At 43.5% G+C, this 18,762-nt stretch overlaps 1 protein-coding gene across 2 annotated transcripts in view; it reads left to right on the top strand.

Moving 5' to 3' along the window:
- The window catches only part of LOC134396270 (7-alpha-hydroxycholest-4-en-3-one 12-alpha-hydroxylase-like), a 67,363-nt gene extending 48,991 nt beyond the window's left edge, over positions 1-18,372 (top strand). For both annotated transcript variants that reach the window (XM_063122703.1, XM_063122693.1), the window contains one exon: positions 14,238-18,372. In XM_063122703.1, coding sequence (XP_062978773.1) covers positions 14,260-15,801 — 1,542 coding nt within the window. In that variant the 5' untranslated portion in view covers positions 14,238-14,259 and the 3' untranslated portion in view covers positions 15,802-18,372. The remainder of the gene's footprint in view (positions 1-14,237) is intronic.
- Positions 18,373-18,762: the final 390 nt, after the last annotated feature.

Raw genomic sequence — 18,762 nt, 5'->3', positions numbered from 1 at the left:
AAGTATGGGACATAGCCATTAATGATAAACTGACATGTAATATTAAGTGGAGAAAAGGCGTAACTAAAATAAATGAGTTCGAAGGAATTTGGAAACAGTTCCTAGTGTTTGTGTTTACTAAGGGAAGTGGGAAACCACCAGCAGAAGAAACGATTAGATTTTGGACTCAAGAATGATCCCGAGGTGGGGGGTGCACTTTTATGTTAAGAACGAAGATGTTGTAGTATGATAAGGTATATGTAATAGTTTTTGATATTTGTACTCAACAATCATTCAATATGTATGCAGCAGATATTTGATGTTTTTTTTTTCTTATTGTGTTTTGTTTCAGTTATATTTTGGTAATGTTTATCTATGTTTATATAGTGTTGAAAATGAATAAAAATTTAATAAAAAAAAAAAAAAGGAAAAAGAAAAGTTTTTAGCTGAGCTTTAAAAGCTGCGATTGAACTTGTAGTTCTCAAATGTTCTGGAAGAGCATTCCAGGCGTAAGGGGCAGCAGAAGAAAATGGACGGAGCCGAGCAAGGGAAGTAGAGGCCCTTGGTCAGGTGAGAAACATGGCATCAGAGGAGCAAAGAGCATGAGCGGGACAATAGTGTGAGATGAGAGAGGAAAGATAGGAAGGATTGGTCTGTTTGAATTGGTCTGTTTGAATTGCAGCTTCTGCTCCTCCCCCCCTCCTTTTCAGGTACTTCAAGCCTCCAGTTTGCTGGAGGCGCGAGCCTTCGGCGCGAGCACAAGGGCTCTCGGCCTGTGGCTCTCAGCCGTGGGGGCGAAGCCGGTCAAGCGGATCCTCTACTCCGGAGGAAAAACCCCAACCATGGTCCGGTCGCTGCCACTTTCTGATTCAGGTCACGATCTTCTCATTGTCTCCTCTCAGTTCTTTTCTCCTCATATCTGTTCCTTATGGCTCGTTCCAATCTCGTCTCTCCTAACTTAGTTCCTATCCGGTGTCTCCCCTCTTCTCAGCTGCCTTTTTCATGTTCCTTATGGAACTGTCGCTCTCTTGCTTCTAAGGCCCCTGTCATCCAGGACTTGTTTATCTCTAGGTCTCTCCACCTCCTTGCTCTTACTGAAACCTGGCTTCCTGCCCATGATACTGCCATCTCTGCTGCCCTCGCTCTTGGAGGACTCTCTTTCTCTCACACTAGTCGCCCAGAGGGTCGGGGTGGTGGTGTGGGTCTTTTATTATCTAGTTTGTGCCAGTTCCAGCCTCTTTCCAATCCACCTTCACATTGCTTCTCCTCCTTTGAGGTACATGTGGTGAGGCTCTTCGCTCCACTGCGACTGCGGGTTGCAGTTCTGTACCGCCCCCCAGGCTCGTCCTCAAAATTTATCTCTGATTTTGATTCGTGGCTGTCCTTTTTCCTCTCTGATAACTGTCCTACTCTTATCTTGGGTGATTTCAATATTCATGTGGATGACCCTCAAGATGCTGCAGCTCTACGATTTCGCTCCTTATCTTCCTCTTATGATCTTAAGCTTTGGTCTGATGCACCCACACATTCCCTTGGACACTGTCTGGATCTTGTTCTCACTCGGAATTGCTCTGTGTTGGACTTTTCTACTGCTCACTTTCCGTTGTCAGATCATCACCTAGTTTCTTTCAATATTACTCATAATCCTCCTCCTTCACGTCCCACTTCTCGCTCTTGTCGTGACTTGCAAATCTATCAATTATGAGGCTTTTTCCCAGTCTCTAGCCTCCTCCCTTCCTTCTGTCTGTTCGGCTGTCTCCTTGGACTCAGCTGTCTCCTTCTTTAATTCCTCCTTATCTTCAACTCTTGATAATCTTGCTCCATCTACAACTCAGATAGTTCGCCCTTCTCAACCCCAACCATGGCTCACCTCTTCCCTCCGCTACCTTCGCTCTTGTTCCCGGGCAGCTGAACGCCTTTGGCGTAAGACCAGGGACCGGGCAGACTTTGTCCATTACAAATTTGTACTCTCCTCTTTCTCTTCTGCCATCTCACTGGCCAAACAGCAGTACTACTCAACGCTGATCCAGTCAAATGCTAGGCATCCCCAGCGGCTCTTTGCATCCTTCAATTCTCTTCTGAAGCCTAATCCGCCATCTCTCCCCGCCTCTCTGTCTGCTAATAACTTTGCCTCTTTTTTCAATGCTAAAATCCAAACTATCCGCTCTGATCTGGCCAGCTCTGCTCCTCTTCCAGTTCCTGTTCCTCATCTGTCAGCTCCTCCTGCAAATTTCTCTGCGTTTCCTTCGGTCTCTGCGGATGAACTGTCTACAATACTGCGCTCTTCGAAGCCTTCCACTTGTTCTCGTGATCCGATTCCTTCTCGCGTCTTTATTAATCTTATTCCTGCTATCCTCCCTTCCTTGCTACATATTATTAATCTTTCTCTGTCCTCTGGTTCATTTCCTTCTGATTTTAAACATGCTACAGTCTCTCCCATTCTCAAGAAACCTACTCTTGATAGGCTATCTCCGTCTAACTACCGACCTGTCTGTTTGTTGCCGTTTGTTTCAAAGCTCCTGTAGCGTGCGGTCTACTCTCGCTGTCTTGACTTTCTTTCTAGTAACTCTGCTTTGGATCCATTTCAATCTGGATTCCGTCCTCTGCATTCCACCGAAACAGCCCTTACTAAGATCACCAATGATCTCCTTACTGCCAAGTCTAAAGGCCATTATTCCGTTCTTATTCTCCTTGATCTAACTGCAGCCTTTGACACGGTTGATCATGATCTTCTCTTAGATTCCCTTCATGACCTTGGATTTTGTGGCTCTGTCTATAACTGGTTTGCCTCCTATCTAGCGGGTCGCTCTTTCAGCGTGTTGGCTAATGGCAGCTCATCTTCCTCCTTTCCCCTTTCAGTAGGGGTTCCGCAAGGCTCAGTGCTTGGCCCGTTGTTGTTTTCCTTATACATGTTGCCCTTGGGCAAGCTTATTCAATCTCATGGCCTCCAATATCATCTGTACGCCGATGATACACAACTATATCTGTCATCTCCGGAACTTTCTCCTGACGTTCACGATCGTATCTCGGCATGTCTTTCAGATATCTCAGCTTGGCTGCTTCATCGTCGCTTGAAGCTTAACATGGCAAAGACTGAATTGCTTGTTTTTCCTCCTAAACCTTCTCCTCATCTCTCATTCTCTCTTACTGTCAATGATGTTACACTTACTCCGGTCAAGGAAGCTCGTAGCCTTGGCTTTATCTTCGACTCCTCGCTCTCCTTTATTCCTCATATTGAGGCAGTAGCTAAATCTTGTCGATTTTTCCTTTATAATATTGCCAGGATTTGATCATTTTTGTCTGTCTCTTCTGCCAAGACGCTTGTTCATGCACTGGTTATTTCACGGTTGGACTACTGCAACCTTCTTCTCTCTGGCCTTCCTTCTTCTCACATCAGTCCGTTGGTTTCTGTTCACCACTCTGCCGCAAAGATCATCTTCTTGGCTCGCCGCTCCGACCATGTTACTCCGCTTCTGAAATCTCTTCATTGGCTTCCAATTCACTTCAGAATCCAATATAAACTTCTCCTGTTAACCTTCAAAGCTTTTCACAGTCTAGCTCCTTCCTATCTCTCCTCTCTCATCTCACACTATTGCCCCGCTCGTGCTCTTCGCTCCTCTGATGCCATGTTTCTCGCCTGCCCAAGGGCCTCTACTTCCCTTGCTCGGCTTCGTCCATTTTCGTCTGCTGCCCCTTATGCCTGGAACGCTCTTCCAGAACATTTGAGAACTACAAGTTCAACCGCAGCTTTTAAAGCTCAACTAAAAACTTTTCTTTTTCCTAAAGCTTTTAAAACTTGATGTTGTGCAGACTTCTACTGTTACTTTCTACTGTTAGTTTTACCCTACCCTGTGCCTGCTTACCCTACCCTGTACCTGTTTGCATTCTCTTCCCCTCCTTATTGTTTTACTATGATTTTATTAGATTGTAAGCCTATGAGGCAGGGTCTTGCTATTTACTGTTTTACTCTGTACAGCACCATGTACATTGATGGTGCTATATAAATAAATAATAATAATAATAATAATAAGGAGCGAAAAGCTTTGTAGGTCAACAGGAGAAGTTTATATTGGATTCTGAAGTTAATTGGAAGCCAAGGAAGAGATTTCAGAAGTGGAGTAACATGGTCAGAGCGGCGAGCCAAGAAGATGATCTTAGCAGCAGAGTGGTGAACAGAAACCAACAAACTGATGTGAGAAGAAGGAAGGCCAGTGAGAAGAAGGTTGCAGTAGTCCAACCGAGAAATAACCAATGCATGAACAAGAGTCTTGGCAAAAGAGACAGACAAAAATGATCGAATCCTGGCAATATTATACAGGAAAAAATGACAGGATTTAGCTACTGTCTCAATATGAGGAATAAAGGAGAGCGAGGAATCAAATATAAAGCCAAGACTATGAGCTTCCTTGACTGGAGTAAGTGTAACATTATTGACAGTAAGAGAGAATGAGAGAGGAGGAGAAGGTTTAGGAGGAAAAACAAGCAATTCAGTCTTTGCCATATTAAGTTTCAAACAACGGTGAAGCAACCAAGCTGAGATATCTGAAAGACATGCCGAGATACGATCGTGAACATCAGGAGAAAGATCCGGAGATGAAAGATATAATTGTGTATCATCGGCATACAGGTGATATTGGAGGCCATGAGATTGAATAAGCTTACCCAAGGGCAACATGTATAAAGAAAACAACAACGGGCCAAGCACCGAGCCTTACGGAACCCCTACTGAAAGGGGAAAAGAAGAAGACGAGCTGCCATTAGCCAACACGTTGAAAGAGCGACCCGCTAGATAGGAGGCAAACCAGTTATACACAGAGCCACAAAATCCGAGGTCATGAAGGGAATCCAAAAGAAGATCGTGATCAACCGTGTCAAAGGCTGCAGTTAGATCAAGGAGAATAAGAATGGAATAAAGGCCTTTAGACTTGGCAATAAGAAGATCATTGGTAATCTTAGTAAGGGCTGTTTCAGTGGAATGCAAAGGACGGAGTCCAGATTGAAAAGGATCCAGAGCAGAGTTACTAGAAAGAAAATCAAGACAGCGAGAGTAGACTACACGCTCCAGGATCTTTGAAACAAAAGGCAACAAAGAGACAGGTCGGTAGTTAGACAGAGATAGCACATCAAGAGTAGGTTTCTTGAGAATAGAAGAGACTGTAGCATGTTTAAAAGCAGAAGGAAATGAACCAGAGGACAAAGAAAAATTAATAATATGAAGCAAGGAAGGTAGGATAGCAGGGATAAGATTAACAAAGACTCGATCACGAGAACAAGTGGAAGGCTTCGAAGAGCACAGTATTGTAGACAGTTCATCAGCTGAGACCAAAGGAAATGCAGAGAAATTTGCAGGAGGAACTGACAGATGAGGAACAGGAACTGGAAGAGGAGCAGAGCTGGCCAGATCAGAGCGAATAGTTTGGATTTTAGCATTGAAAAAAGAGGCAAAGTTATTAGCAGACAGAGAGGCGGGGAGAGATGGTGGATTAGGCTTCAGAAGAGAATTGAAGGACGCAAAGAGCCGCTGAGGATGCCTAGCATTTGACTGGATCAACATTGAGTAATACTGCTGTTTGGCCAATGAAATAGCAGAAGAGAAAGAGGAGAGAACAAATTTGTAATGGACAAAGTCCGCCCAGTCCCTGGTCCTACGCCAAAGGCGTTCAGCTGCCCGGGAACAAGAATGAAGGTAGTGGATGAAAGAGGTGAGCCACGGTTGGGGTTGAGAAGGATGAACTATCCGAGTTGTAGATGGAGCAAGATTATCAAGAGTTGAAGATAAGGAGGAATTAAAGAAGGAGACAGCGGAGTCCAAGGAGACAGCAGAAAAGACAGAAGGAAGAGAGGAGGCTAGAGACTGAGAAAAAGCCTCATAATTGATAGATTGCAAGTCACGACAAGAGCGAGAAACAGGATGTGAAGGAGGAGGATTATGAGTAATCGTGAAAGAAACTAGATGATGATCTGACAAAGGAAAGTCAGCAGTAGAAAAGTCCAAAACAGAGCAATTCCGAGTGAGAACAAGATCCAAACAGTGTCCAAGGGAATGTGTGGGTGCATCAGACCAAAGCTTAGGATCATAAGAGGAAGATAAGGAGAGAAATCGTAGAGCTGCAGCGTCTTGAGGGTCATCCACATGAATATTGAAATCACCCAAGATAAGAGTAGGACAGTTGTCAGAGAGGAAAAAGGACAACCACGAATCAAAATCAGAGAGAAATTTTGAGGACGAGCCTGGGGGGGCGGTACAGAACTGCAACCCGCAGTCGCAATGGAGTGAAGAGCCTCACACATGTGCCTCAAAGGAGGAGAAACAATGTGATGGTGGAATGGAAAGAGGTTGTAACTGGCACAGACTAGATAATAAAAGACCCACACCACCACCACGACCCTCTGGGTGACTCGAGTGAGAGAAAGAGAGTCCTCCAAGAGAGAGGGCAGCAGAGATGGCGGTATCATGGGCAGGAAGCCAGGTTTCAGTAAGAGCAAGGAGGTGAAGAGACCTAGAGATAAACAAGTCCTGAATGACAGGGGCCTTAGAAGCGACAGATCGACAGTTCCATAAGGAACATGAAAAAGGCAGCTGAGAAGAGGGGAGACACCGAATAGGAACTAAGTTAGGAGAGACGAAATTGGAACGAGCCATAAGGAACAGATATGAGGAGAAAAGAATTGAGAGAAGAAAATGAGGAGAGAGAAATAGCAAGAAGCCAGACAAGTAAAACAAGCGAAGAACAGCATTAACCAGAACAAGCCCGGCCACGACCAGTAGCAAGCAGTTGCAAAACAAGAACAAGAAGGCAGGCACAGAAAAAAGCAAACAAGTAGGATATGTAAAAGCAGTCACAGCGCTGAGTAATAACCAAACACTGTAGAAGATCATGTCCTGAATCAGAAAGTAGCAAAGACCGGTCCGAGGCTGGGGTTCTTCCTCCGAAGTAACAGTTTGATATCCATCAAAAGCCGTTCTAATTCTATCCTCCAGCTGCAGTTTAATGCCCCTAAACTGAGGAGCAGCAAATCCATGGCTCTTTCAATTGCAGCGATTGAAGAAGCAGATCTACCACACAAAAGCTTTATATCTTCTTCCTGCCCACTGTGGGCTTTGCTAGACCTACCGGGTGTTCCGTCGTTGAGGAGCGGTGAAAGCGGATTTTCCTGTTCAGCCGTGACGCCTCATCATCCACACCGTCCTTCGATTTGTTGCGGAAGTTTGCGCCGGTTGTGCTGTTGACGGCGCGAGCACGGTTGCGCAGCCACACCGGCCTGATTTCCGCGGCTTTTTTTTCACTCACCGCACGGTTTGCGCAAGTCTGGAGGACCGCAAACAGCGCCGATCGCTTGCACAGCCGTCAGCGCTGCTGCCGCGGTAGTGGCGGCAGCGCCGGCGGCGGCGGTGGCACCGGCAGTGCCAGTGCCAGCTGAAGTGGGGAGGGGATGGAGAGGAGCCAGTTGCCATTGGTGGATGGCTCACAGGGGGCGTGGCCAGCAAGCGCTGGTGCTGAGGGTCAACATTGATGCGGTCACTTCCTGATGGGGGTCGTGGCGTGTTTCATATGACCCGAGGTCAGTCGTCTGCATGGGCACTCTGTGCCTACATCTCCCATCATGCCTCTGAAGTGTCGGCGGCGATGACCGCCTCTGTGCCCTCTTCCCCCATCCCACGGAGCCAACCCACATCTGGCCGTAGGCATGGCAGCAGCCCAGAAACAGCTGTGCCCTTTTCCAGCCGTGTACTCACACCAACAGGCACACAGCCCTTCATGCCTGGACTGTCCTCCTCAGTCCCCGCTCGCCTTTACATCTTCGGCGCACCATACAGCACTGCCATTATGCGGCCGCGGTGGCTGCCCACCGCGAGGAGCCACCAGCTTCCCATGACTGTGGGATGCCCGCCTTTCTGAAAAGTGACCCACGCAAAGATTGAAATAGGAAAAGCAGCCGCACATTCCCCACCCATCCCCCACACACCCCCAGCGGCACACCAGCCACTTTTGCGGTCCTCCGTTCCTGTGCAAACTGTCACTTAGGAATAATTAAAAAAAGCCGCTCTGCCGCACTGCCCCAGCTGGCGGACTGGGCGCAAATGGCGGAGGCGGCTTGACCGAAGCCGCTGGCCACTCCCCTTAGCACACCTTTTCCTGCCCAGTGAGGACCGCAGTGACCTCACATCCTCCCACACGTACTCCAAATTAGTGCGGGACGGCAGGAAAAGGCGCACTAGAACTCACTTTTTTAAAGACGGGATAAAGAGGCTTCACCGCAGGATAACGGCGGATCCTCGTGAACGTCATCTGGAAGCCTCGACGTGACTGCGGAAGGTAACGCACGCTACAGCCTCGTCTAGTAACGCCCTTTGTGAAGACCAGCCTCAAATCATCCAGCAATCTCCGAGCAGGCCCTCCAACTCCTTTATGTTGGAACAGGTTCTGTCTCCCGATTCACTTCATTCGGGGGTGGAGGTCGATTTCTTTTGCGCTCAGCCCTTGGCCGAAGGGCAACATACCATTACTACCTTGCAAGATCTGATAACTTTTGGTCAAGACACTCCTGTGAAAGTTGACAACACTCGTCCGACGTCGTGCCTCTATCCAGGAGTGCTGCATACATCGGTGGGGAGCAAGTCATCGTCCATCCCATCCTGCCAACTGCCACAGCTGTCTGGAGGGCTGCCCAATGCTAATCAAGTAGGGCCGACATCAGAGTTAATATCGCCCAGTATCATCGATTCCGACCCACAGCTTCCATCGAACCACATGACAGCAAAGGGGAATGGCTGCATTCAGAGGGACATGGATGGATCATTGGTCGGGATTACCCCACTGGATTGATGCCAGTGGCCCCAGGGTGATTCCTATCTCAGGATCATATCCTGGAATATTGCGGGCTGGGCGAACAAATGTTGGGATAGCTGCTTTTGTCAATATATCTCTTTCTTTGATGTGATCCTGCTTCAGGAAACTTGGGCCATGGATACTGTTGTTGTTAATGGATTTTCCTCCTACTCTTTGAATGTTCACCAGGCAAATAAGAAAGGTCGCTCGAGGGGGTGGCCTTGCCATCTTGGTGTCCTCTTCACTGATAGCTAAGGTAACTGAATTAGAAAAGTATGAACAACTGGCATTTGGAATTTGTTTGGAAATTAATGCTAGTCATTTTATTTTTGTGACTGTTTATATCCCTCCTGCTAAATCCAATGAGCAGATCAAGAAATTCTGGCATAAAGTAGAGAGCTATATATCCACTCAAATTATTAGGTTCCCTGATGCATATTTATATATTCTGGGTGACTTTAATGCCAGGATTGGCTCCAATAACAACAATCTAGAAGCAAGATACCCTATCTTGAGTGAACTCAGGGAAAATCGAAATTTTCCACACAGAAACTCAAAAGATCAGTTTCTGAATTACGCCGGTTTTTGCCTGGCTCAACTTCAGCTCAGTCTGGATTTAATTATTTTAAATGGGGTGGACCTTTGGGAAGGCTCAGGTGAATTTACCTTCTCAAATTCATTTGGTTCGAGCACAATAGACTATGGGCTGGCGTCTAGAAATGCCTTCCAGTTAGTATACCATTTTTATATAGGTACAAGAACCTGAAGCGATCACCAGCCCCTAACCCTTACTTTATGTGCCCCAACTTCTAATCTACGACTACCCCATACCCACTTAACTGATGTCCTGCTCTAGTGCCCACACAGAATAAGGGTAAAATGGTCTGATAAATCAAGCAGTCTTCTAGAGGAAAGATTAAACTCCGATTCGGTAATTCGATTAAGATCAGCAATTTTGTCGAAGGAATCAGCTGCATCCTCTATAAAAGCGTATGATGATCTAATCGGCTCTTTCCAAGATGCTTTAACTCATACAGGTAAGTCAGGGCCAGATAATACTACCCCTACGATCTATAAGGGTCCTATTTGGTTTGACAGAGAATGTTACCTGAAGAAAAATGAGATAAGGGAGTCTTATATAACCTACAGAAAACTGGGCTACAATTATCTCCCTTTGACCTATTTTCAGCTAAAAAAGCAATACAAGTCCCTCATAGCCCAAAAAAGACGCCAAGCTGAACGAAACTCCTGGTCCTTGCTGTTAAATGCCTCCTTGAATAATGATTCAAAAATGTTTTGGCAGATTGTGTCGGGCGCCTTACGATCCAACTGCCAAGCACCCAGTTGCACAATTCCAGCTCTGGGAGGATAATTTCAGAGCCATTTTTACCGACCCAGACACTATACAATCAGCTCAGGCTGATATGCAGGATGTCACTTTCTCCTCCCTCCCCCCCTGGAATTCGGTCTCTAAGTAGGAAGTGATTGAATTAATCCAACAACTTAAAGGGGGTAAGGCACCCGGCATAGATTTTATCCCTGCTGAATTTATTAAAATCAATCAGGATTGGTGGGCCCCTTTGTTAGCCGCCCTTTTTACCATTATAAATCAATCTGGAAAAATCCCTGACAGTTGGAGACACGCAATTGTGGTTCCGATATACAAAAAGGGACACCCAAAGGACCCAGGGAATTTTAGACCTATTAGCCTGCTCTCAATAATAGGCAAGCTCTATGCTCGATTTCTATATAATAGGCTAACTGACATCCTCGAGGCCAATAATGTTGTCACTGAGGCCCAAGCTGCCTTTAGAAAGAATCACTCCACCTCTGATCATGGTCTGATTCTTTTTCACTTAGCGGAGAAACATCTTAAGTTTCTACGTAGCAAACTGTTTGTCGCCTTCATGGATCTGAAGTCCGCTTTCGACTCCATCCCTAGAACTAAACTATGGGAGAAATTAGATAAAATCCTGGTGGACAAAAGACTTCTTAATCTTATAATGGTTTGTCGCCTTCATGGATCTGAAGTCCTCTTTCGACTCCATCCCTAGAACTAAACTATGGGAGAAATTAGATAAAATCCTGGTGGACAAAAGACTTCTTAATCTTATAATGGTTCTATACAGCGACAGCAGGATGCAAGTTAGATGTGGCACACAGGGACAGCTTTCAAATGAAATTCCTATGTCTAGAGGAGTAAGACAGGGCTGTATCCTTGCACCTACGCTATTTAACTTATACATAAACGATATTGAGGAGGCCCTGTCTGACCATGAAGAACACTTGCCCAAACTTGGCACAAGGAAAATTCCTATTCTACTTTACGCAGACGATGCTGTTATTCTCTCCCGCTCTAGACCTGGTTTGAAACATCTTTTAATGAAATTTTCCAACTTTTGTTTGACCAATGATCTGAAAATTAATTTTGAGAAATCTAAAGTCATGGTCTTTGAAAATAGATTTTCTCAACGTCGGTGGTCCCTTGATGGGCATATCCTGGAACAGGTGAAAAATTTCTCCTACCTGGGGCTGTTATTCCATCATACCCTGTCCTGGAGAGCCCATAGATCGGCCACCCTTAACAAAGCTTCAGTCAGTTCAGCCGCAATAACACGCTTTTTCTTTACTAAAGGGGGAATGTTTATACCGTCTGCCATCAAAGTGTTTAATGCCAAGTCTGTAGCCCAGCTTTTATATGCCTCCAACATCTGGATAGGGGGATTAACATCTGAGATAGATAGGCTACAGACAAGGTTTTTGAGGACCCTTCTTCAACTCCCAAAGTGTGTCCCTAATTCGGTACTTTTGTTGGAAACCAGGGAAAGCTCTCTTTCACTTAGGGCTTGGTGGTCTGCCTTAAAATTTTGGATGGAAGTTAGTATTTTTGGGAGGGGCTCAGGTCTGCTTCCATGTCTGGCTCAGGACAACTATGTGAACAATTGGTCCAAGCTTCTTGCCAGGAAGGCAGCTTCAATAGGTCTCTCCTCTTCCCTCCTCCTTAATCTGGGCTTGAATTTTGCTATGAAAACTGTTAAACAAAGACTGTGGGATATAGCCTTCTGCGACTTACGCGTTCGCTCTCATGTTTCTTGCTCTCCCAGTGCATTGCACATTCATTACGTTGGGCCTCTTCAGCTGGCTGACTATCTAAAGAACTTGTCGGTCGCTAAATATCGTATTGATTTCTCCAAGGCCAGATGCAATGTTTATTCTATTGAATTACTTCAGGGCAGATATGCTGGTGTCTCCTATAAAGAACGACGGTGCCCCTGTAGGAACATGGAAGTGGAGACGATGGAGCATATCCTTCTGTCCTGTAGCTTTTATAATCAGGCCCGCCATCTTATGATCACCCCATTGTTGAGTAAACTGTCCAGAAGTTCAGGCAAATTTTATGTTAAGTTTCTGTTGGAAGATAAGTCCTCAAGAGTAACTTTGGCTGTTGCTAAATTTCTTACAGTGGCGGCCAGGATTAGAACTCTCTATGTATTAGACATAAGTTCATAATAGCTCTAACTGTATGATTTCATGTTTGATTCTTGTTCTTTGTTTTTTTCATGGATCTATAGATCGTAATAAAGAAGTATAGTATAGATATAGAACTTGGCATTTATCCCTATTCAATTTCATTCTGTTGTTTTCAGCCCAGCACTCCAGCCTATCAAGATCACTTTGAAGTTTGTTTCAGTCTTCCATTGTATTAGCTATCCCACCCAATTTTGTGTCATATGCAAATTTGATAAGCATTTCCTGCACCTCCTTGTCCAAATCATTAATAAAAATGTTGAAGAGCACTGGGCCCAGCACTGGGCCCAGGCCCACTCATTACGTCCCTCCAGTTTGAGAAGGTACCATTGATAAGCACTCTTTGAGTACGATTCTATAGCCAACTGTGAATCCATCTAATAATTGTTCCATATGGCCCACTTTTAGTTAGTTTGTTAATTAGAATATCATGGGGCACTTTATCAAAAGATTTGCTGAAATCAAGATAAATTACGTCCATAACATTCCCATCCATGAGTACCTGGAGAATACTTTCTACCCATAGTCTTTATTTCCTTTTTGTTTCTTCCTTTCCAATTGCATTGGAATGGCCTGTGCTTTGTCCAGCAAAATGCAGCAGCTGCATTGCAAACTGGAACAGCTCATAGAGACCATATCACACCGGTCTTAAAGGAGTTGCACTGGTTGCCAATACATTTCCGGTTGGAATTCAAGATGTTGGTAATGACGTTTAAGGCCCTAAACTGCTTGAGTCCTAGATACTTGAGGGAGAACCTCTCCCTATATCTGCCTGGCCTAGACCTGAGATCTGTCGGAAGAGCCTTTCTCCCTGCCCCAACAACGCAAGATTACTTGAAGCCAACATGGATTTGTCAGGAACAAATCCTGTCAGACTAATGAGGTCCTGGTTAGGCCTCATCTAGAGTATTGCGTCCAGTTCTGGTCTCCACAATTCAAGAAGGATGCAGAAACCTGGAGGTGGTTCAGAGGAGGGCAACAAAAATGATCAGGGGTCTGGAAACAAAGCCCTATGAAGAGAGACTGAATCAACTGGGCATGTTTAACCTGTAGAAGAGAAGGTCGAAGGGAGACCTGAGAGCACTCTTCAAGTACTTCAAAGGTTGTCACACTGAGGAGGGCCAGGATCTCTTCTCGATCCTCCCAGAGTGCAGGACACGGAATAATGGGTTCAAGTTAAAGGAAGCCAGGTTCCAGCTTTAAATCAGGAAAAACTTCTTGACTGTTAAAGCAGTACAACAATGGAATCAGTTACCTGGGGAGGTTGTGGGCTCTACCACACTAGAGTCCTTCAAGAGGCAGCTGGACAGCCATCTGTCAGGGATGCTTTAGAGTGGATTCCTGCATTGAGCAGGGGGTTGGACTCGATGGCCTTGTAGGTCCCTTCCAACTTTGCTATTTTATGATTCTATGATTCTAAGATATATGTTATGGTGGGACATAGGAGAGGGCTTTCTCTGTTGTGGCACCCTGGCTGTGGAATGCCCTCCCCTTGGAGGCCTGACTGGCACTGGTTTCATTTCGGTGCAGGTTAACACATGGCTTTTTGACAGGGCCTTTGATGGCTAAATCCACCAGCCTGCACACTGTCATCTTTTAATTGGATTTTACTGTTTTAAAATTTCATATAAGTTTTAACATAGTAATGGTTTAATTTGTTTTAGAATTGTATATTTATTCTATTTTATATGTATGATTTTATCTGTACACTGCCCTGAGATAATTGTGATATAGGGCAGGATATCAATATTTTCATGAATAAATAAATAAATAAATAATGGAACAGGAAAACTGCAACTGCCTGTACCTGCTTAGAAATGGGATTAGATCACCCCACCCTGATGTGCCATCTGATTGGTTGATTCATATAAACCTGTGGATTCATTTTTTCTTTTGCAGTGTTTCCTCCAGTGCATCAGCAATGACTTTCTGGGAGACTGTGCTTTGCACTTTCTTAGCTTGCCTCTTGGCAACCCTACTTGGTGGACTCCATAAAATAGGAGCATTTCGCAAGAGGAAACCCAAGGAACCCCCCTTGGAAAAAGGCTTCCTTCCATGGATCGGACACGGGCTAAGTTTCATTCGGAGCCCTGAAGTGTTTTTGGAAAGGATGCGGAAGAAACATGGGGATATTTTCACAGTTTTGCTCAAAGGCAATTACATGCATTTTTTGATTGATCCTTCTACTTATGAACCCTTAATGAATGTATCAAAACAAGTGCTGAGTTATAGTAAATTTACATCAATGGTGGCACGTAATATTTTTAGCCTTCCTTGCACAGAATCTCTGCTACATAGTTTTAAAAAAATCAGTGATAAGTATCTCGGAGGGAAGTATCTACCTGTCCTGAACCAGGTGATGATGGAGAAGTTGAAGTCTGTGATTCTTCTCAATCACAATTCAGGTGAGGGGAAAAGATCTTGGCAGCAGGAGGGAGTCCTCCACTTTACCTACAAAACTGTATTCCAAGCCTCTTTTCTGACTTTATTTGGCAATGAGCCACAGAAAGATGTAGACAGCAAAGAAAATGCTAAGGAGAATGAAATGACACAACGTGGAAACTTCTCTGAAAATTTTGAGAAATTTGACAGTTTCTATCCCCATATGGTCACCGGCATCATAGACCCTCTAAGCAAGAAGGAGACAGAGAACTTGAAGAAGTACTTCTGGGACATTCTCTCAGTAGAAAAGTTGTATCAAAGGGACGGCATCAGCAATTGGGTAGCTGAGCAAGATCAGCATGTGGCTGAGACTGGGATGACTGAAAAGATACGGACTCAACTTCAGCTGCTGCTTCTATGGCTATCTCAAACTAACATTGTCAATGCTTCTTTCTGGATTCTTCTGTATCTCCTGAAATATCCAGAAGCAATGAAGGCAGTGAGGGAAGAAGTGGACAGAATTCTAAGAGAGACCGGTCAGGAGGACAAGACAGGCGGCCCCTTCATCAGCGTGTCCTTGGATATGATCAAAACTCCTCTTCTGGACAGTGCAATAGAGGAAACTCTGCGCTTGAATGGGTCTATTTTTCTCTACAGAACCGTGATGCAGGAAATGGATATTAAGATGGCCGATGGCAAAGAATATACTCTCCGGAAAGGTGATGATCTTGTGCTTTCTCCTTTTCTTGCACTGCAAACAGATCCAGAAATCCACCCTGACCCTCACACATTCAAATATGACAGGTTTGTGACCCCAGGTGGGATAAAAAAGGAGTTCTACAAGAACGGGAAAAAGCTAAAGTATTACAGTATGCCTTTCGGTGGTGGAACTGGACTTTGTCCTGGGCGATTTTTTGCTGTTAATGAAATGAAGATGTTTGTCTTATTGATGCTGGCCTACTTTGACATGGAACTGGTTAATGCAGAAGAAGAAATGCCTACGACAGATGTAAGAAGACATGGGTTTGGAAACACAAAACCATCTCATGATGTTCAGTTCAAATACCGATTGAGAGTCTGAAGGGAACGTCATTTAGGCTCAAATCCTCTGCACAGTGGCCTGGAGTCAGCCCTTTGGATTGCTTCCAAGAAAATATGCATAGCATTGCCCTATCAAACCTGGTTTTTATTTCGAACTAACATGTGGGCTCACAGTTAAATTCTTTTTCTTCTTCTTAAAAGTATTATTTTATAAATACAGAGTCTTTCGGCATGTCTATACCTAAGGAGGGGAGGGGGAGGTTCACACAATATGATGATCGTGAAATCCTCCCCCTCAGGCGATGTCCCGGGAGGAAGAGGATGTCGCGCCTGCGTTTTTGTTTTTTGTTTCTTTATTGAAAATAAGCGCACAAACGCTCCATTGAAAAGGTTAGGTTTTTTTAAAAAAAATCCCACTTCCCACCCCCATCCTGATGGACATGGAGCTCCTGAATAGCTCCGTGCCCCATGCCCAGTCCCCTCTTCCTCATGTTTACTCCTGAGGAGCCATGAAGAAACCAGGATTTTTTTGTAATTTTAATTCCCAAATATTTAATCTCCTCCTTAACTTTCATTTCTATTCCCTTATGTTCCCAATCCTTTTCTTCCTTCTTAGTATAATTAAACAACATCATCTCTGATTTAGACCAATTTATTCTTAACCCTGTAATTTCTTCAAATTCCCTCAACTGATATTTAATTCTTTCTAATTTTCTTATTGGGTTCTTAATGGTCAATAAAGTATCATCCGCAAACATGTTTAACTTTATTTCCCTTACCTCTCCAATTCCTTCTAACTCTTCATCCTCCCTTAGTGCCTTCGCCAATACTTCCATAACCATTACAAAAAGGACCAGCGAGAGCGGACATCCTTGTCTTGTCCTCTGGCTAGTCGTATCTTTTCAGTGAGTCCATCATTTACCACCACTACAGCTGTATTTTGGGAATATAACTGTTCTATTATGTTTTTAAATTTATTTCCAAATCCCAATTTATCTACAATAATCTTTAATGCCTGCCAGCTCACACAATTAAAAGCCTTAAAAATATCCAATGCAATAATTCCTGCCTTGATATTTGATTTTTTTATTACATTTATTACATTTAAAACTCTTCCCACTAGATTATGCATCTGCCTTCCTGCCATAAACCCACATTGATCTTCTCCTATATATTCTGATATAAATTTATTTAACCATTTAGCCATAATAGATGAGAAAATTTTGGCATCCTGATTTATTAACGAGATAGGTCTGTAAGAATCAGGACTAGTCAGGTCTTTATCTGGTTTTGGGATCAGAATTATCAATGAGTGTTCCCATGATTCAGGTATCTTCTCTCCTAATAATATCCTATTATAAAGTTCCAATAGCTTTGGAACTAAAAATTCTTTGAAGACCTTATAATATTCTGGTCCTAAACCATCTGCTCCCAGTGATTTACCAACTTTTAAATTATCAATGACATCTTCAACTTCTCTTTGAGTTATTACCTTCTCCATTAACTCTTTATATTCTGGTTTTATTCCATTCTTTATAAACCTTCCAATATACTCCTCCACCTTTTCTTGTTGAGTTTCTTTACCCTTATATAGTTCCTGATAAAATTCCTGGAAAATTTTTATTTTATCTTTCATTATATGACAATAATTCCCTCGATTATCCTTTAATGCTTCTATCAATTAGAACAATGGAATAAAAAGTGGATTAAAGATAATAAAGTTTGTAGAAAGATGACGAAGTTTGAAGAGTTAATAGTAAATAAGGAAAAAGGAAAAGGAGGTAGTATAGTTTTAAAAGGGTTAATGAGTGAAATATATAAAATATTATTAGAAAAGGAGTTTAGAGAGAACTCAGAGAAAATGGTATGGGAGTCAGATTTGAAGGTACAAATAGGGCGACAGAGATGGGAGGGACTATGGAAACAAAGAGTGTTGAGAAGTTTATCAGTGAGAATAAAGGAGAACTATTTTAAAAATTTATGGAGGTGGTACCTAACCCCGATTAGATTGAATAAGATAAATGATCAGCATTCAGCAAATTGTTGGAGAGGTTGTGGGGGAAAAGGAACGTATTTACATATGTGGTGGCAATGCAAATATGTACAAAGATTATGGAAGATGGTGTTTTCAGAAATTGAAGAAATAGTGGGAATGAAAATAGAACAAACACCAAAGATTGCATTGCTGTCACTATTTGAAGATATAAAGTGTGGAAAAGAAACTATAGAGCTGATATCGAGTTTGCTGGTTGCAGCACGATTGATGGTAGCTAGGAACTGGAAGATTCAAGGGGAATATTCTATTGAAGAATGGTACAAAGAAGTATGGGATATAGCCATGAATGATAAACTGACATGTAATATTAAGTGGAGAAAAGGCGTAACTAAAATAAATGAGTTTGAAGGAATCTGGAAACAGTTCCTAATATTTGTGTTTACTAAGGGAAGTGGGAAACCGCCAGCAGAAGAAACGATCAGATTTTGGACTCAGGAATAGATCCCGAGGTGGGGGGTGCACTTTTATGTTAAGAATGATTATGTTGTAGTATGATAATGTATAGGTAATACTTATTCAACATATATGTACTCAACATTTATTCAATATGTATGTAGCAGTTGTTTGATGTTTCTTTTTTATTATTATTATTATTATTATTATTATTATTATTATTATTATTATTGTAATGTTGTATGTTTATATAGTGTAGAAAACAAATAAAAATTATTAAAAATAAATAAATGAAGAAACCAGGATGGCTGCCCACAGCTCCTGTGGTCTCAGGACAATCCCAAGACCTCGTGAAAAGTCGGGATAAAAGCTGCAAAGGGAGGGATCATCCCTCCCTGCCCTGGGATCTCCTGTGCATCATATGGACACACAGGGATGATTCCGGGGCGATCCCTGGGATATCGCCTGATCTAGACATGCCCTTGATTATAATGCAGCCTGAGGGCAAAGAGAATGAAACCTGGCTTTCATAGTAATTTTGGCTGGCAGTTA

The sequence above is a fragment of the Elgaria multicarinata genome, chromosome 1, assembly GCF_023053635.1.
Source record: "Elgaria multicarinata webbii isolate HBS135686 ecotype San Diego chromosome 1, rElgMul1.1.pri, whole genome shotgun sequence".
Lineage (NCBI taxonomy): Eukaryota > Metazoa > Chordata > Lepidosauria > Squamata > Anguidae > Elgaria > Elgaria multicarinata.
Note: the sequence above shows the minus strand (reverse complement) of the source record. Positions and strands in the feature narration are given on the sequence as shown.